Source organism: Besnoitia besnoiti (genome assembly GCF_002563875.1).
Source record: "Besnoitia besnoiti strain Bb-Ger1 chromosome Unknown contig00191, whole genome shotgun sequence".
In the NCBI taxonomy this organism is placed as follows: domain Eukaryota; phylum Apicomplexa; class Conoidasida; order Eucoccidiorida; family Sarcocystidae; genus Besnoitia; species Besnoitia besnoiti.
This window is the reverse complement of record NW_021704060.1, coordinates 1-2,321: the sequence shown is the minus strand read 5'-3', so window position 1 is coordinate 2,321 and position 2,321 is coordinate 1. Positions and strand designations below refer to the sequence as shown.

The 2,321-nt window shown below is 38.1% G+C and overlaps 2 protein-coding genes across 2 annotated transcripts; both read right to left on the bottom strand.

Annotated features, from left to right (window-relative positions):
• Positions 1 to 916: 916 nt before the first annotated feature.
• Positions 917 to 1,244, bottom strand: BESB_033290 (putative apocytochrome b; the record flags this gene model as incomplete). Its single annotated transcript, XM_029361915.1, has 2 exons — positions 917 to 1,141; positions 1,206 to 1,244. The coding sequence occupies 2 exons, from the start codon at positions 1,242 to 1,244 to the stop codon at positions 917 to 919; spliced, it is 264 nt and encodes an 87-aa protein (XP_029214659.1).
• An 86-nt stretch (positions 1,245 to 1,330) lies between these two features.
• BESB_033280 (cytochrome c oxidase subunit iii subfamily protein) lies at positions 1,331 to 1,744 on the bottom strand (the record flags this gene model as incomplete). The annotated part of the gene is made up of 1 exon (XM_029361914.1): positions 1,331 to 1,744. The coding sequence occupies one exon, from the start codon at positions 1,742 to 1,744 to the stop codon at positions 1,331 to 1,333; it is 414 nt and encodes a 137-aa protein (XP_029214658.1).
• Positions 1,745 to 2,321: the final 577 nt, after the last annotated feature.

Below are 2,321 nucleotides of genomic sequence, written 5' to 3'. Positions count from 1 at the left end.
TACAGTCCCAGCAGTAGCGGTTAAACTATAAGAAGAGTCGAGTATTATCCATGCATACCAGGCGTAAAAGCGTTCATCCAGTTTACTAAACAGGTGCCAGGCCAACAAGAATCCGATCCGTGTATTCCGTACAGACTAACATTAAGAAGGGGACTACCAAAGTGAATGTCATGATATTCGTACAGCTTGTATACAAATGTTGGTTTTCAAATATACGCTGGATACCACTATACTTAATGCAGAGCATAGTTAAGATGATAACTATTGTGGATATAGAACCAATTGAACACCATGTATTAATATAACAAAGATAATCAGGGTAATCTGGTATCCTTCTTGGCATAACGTTGTGTAGTTATATGAAGCGTACATTCCTTAATATCTGGAACAATAGATTATGGTTAGGTAGTGGAACAAGGAGAGCGTCTGTTGTACATCAACACTAGATACTGCTAAACCACTGTAGAGGTATAGTATATAATCCCTGCCCGGTGCAGTAAAATGTAAACGGCGGCTGTATTATGACGGTCCAAAGGTAGGTAAATCCTTGTCGGGTAATTATCGTCGTGCGTGAAAGTTGGTCCGACTCTTCACATGTCGTTTATCTAAAACTTTCTTAAATAGAATTATCTTTGAATATGAGGATCCAGATGGCCCGACGGTTAGACCCTGAGCACCTTTACATCCCTTAAATCATATACAGGATCAAATCTTCCTTGAGCGACTCGACAGGCACTAGAGATAGCGTGAAAGCTCTTTTGATTTCCATGAACGGAGTTACATATTAGATTCTCTTCGCTCCCATGGTATTTAGTAAGTTAACATTGAAACGTATCCAGTGTAAAGTTTGAACGTAATCCAGCTTTACCTTCTATGTTGTTATGTTAACCAAATAAGTTTCATCGTTGTTGATATTTCATTGACATGTTGATAACATAAATACTAACAAACCACCGGTTTTGGATGGGATTACTTTTAACACCGCATAATATGCTAAAAAGTACCATTCAGGTACGATATGAAGCGGAGTTACAAACCGGTTCACTGGTATGGAGTTATCTGGGTGCGATAATTCAATCAAACCAAAAGCCGTTTGTAAGAAAATTAAACCAATTAGATAATATGGTAGATAGGGAACAAACTGTCTCCAGACGTTCTTAACCCAGCTCACGTATTACATCTGACGGTGAACTAGCGTTCCTAACTGAATCTTGTTCAATAACAAGGGAGTAATGAGCCGACATGGAGGTGCTGATACAATCCGAGGATTAGAACTCCCAATATTATCTGACCTGTTATCCCCGGCGTACCTTACGACCGTTTATATGATTTAGAGATAGAATGTAATGTGGATTAATATCCACATGGTTTCTACAAAGTGTAGATATAAAATAGTGAATGGTTCTGTAAAGATCTTGCATAACATACCTTTAGATTTGCTTAGCATTATAGAGCTTGTAGGCATGTAAGTAACTAAAGAACTATAGATACTTTGAGTGAAGAATACAAGGATAGCTCCAACAATAACATGGCTAAAATGTATACCAGTTAAGATGAAAAGTCCATTACCAAATGCATTATCATTAATATAAAGAGATAGTCCTAAGTATTCCGTACAGACTAACATTAAGAAGGCGACTACCAAAGTGAATGTCATGATATTCGTACAGCTTGTATACAAATGTTGGTTTTTCAAATATACGCTGGATACCACTATACTTAATGCACTTAACATGATGGTCATGAAAAGCACAAGAGAACTTGGATCCGGTAAACAAAGACCTTCAAGATCTAAACCAGTAGTCCAACTCGTAGTATATACTCCCCAGAAAAAGGTAGTTTATATCAACCTAGGAATCCCATTTTAGTAAGTGTAACATGGAGTCTAGCTTCAGTTGTTATCTGATTGGTATTGCATGCCTGGTGACTTAGAATATGATTCTTATTAATGGGAGCACAGTTCCCTGGGTATCCAATCCAGTGCTCTGCCTTGGGCATTGAAACTAACCCACAGTTCAACCCTGTATTATAAAATCCAGTAGACTCATGTCCTTGTCGTTTATATAAATCTATTAATGCTTGTCAAGTTCCTTGTATCTAGTTAGCTCACTGCGTACTTAGGATCAGACCAAAAGAGTTCACTAATGGTACTAGAAAATAGGAGATCGCGTTAGTTCTTGGGAAAACGACTTCCGAACCACCAATATATATTGGTACAAAGAAGTTACCATATCCTCCGTACAAGCACTCAGCTAGTTATTGAAACACACTTCCCTTCTCGCCGTTAGCATGATCTCAAAGTACCAGAAGCCATGTGATCT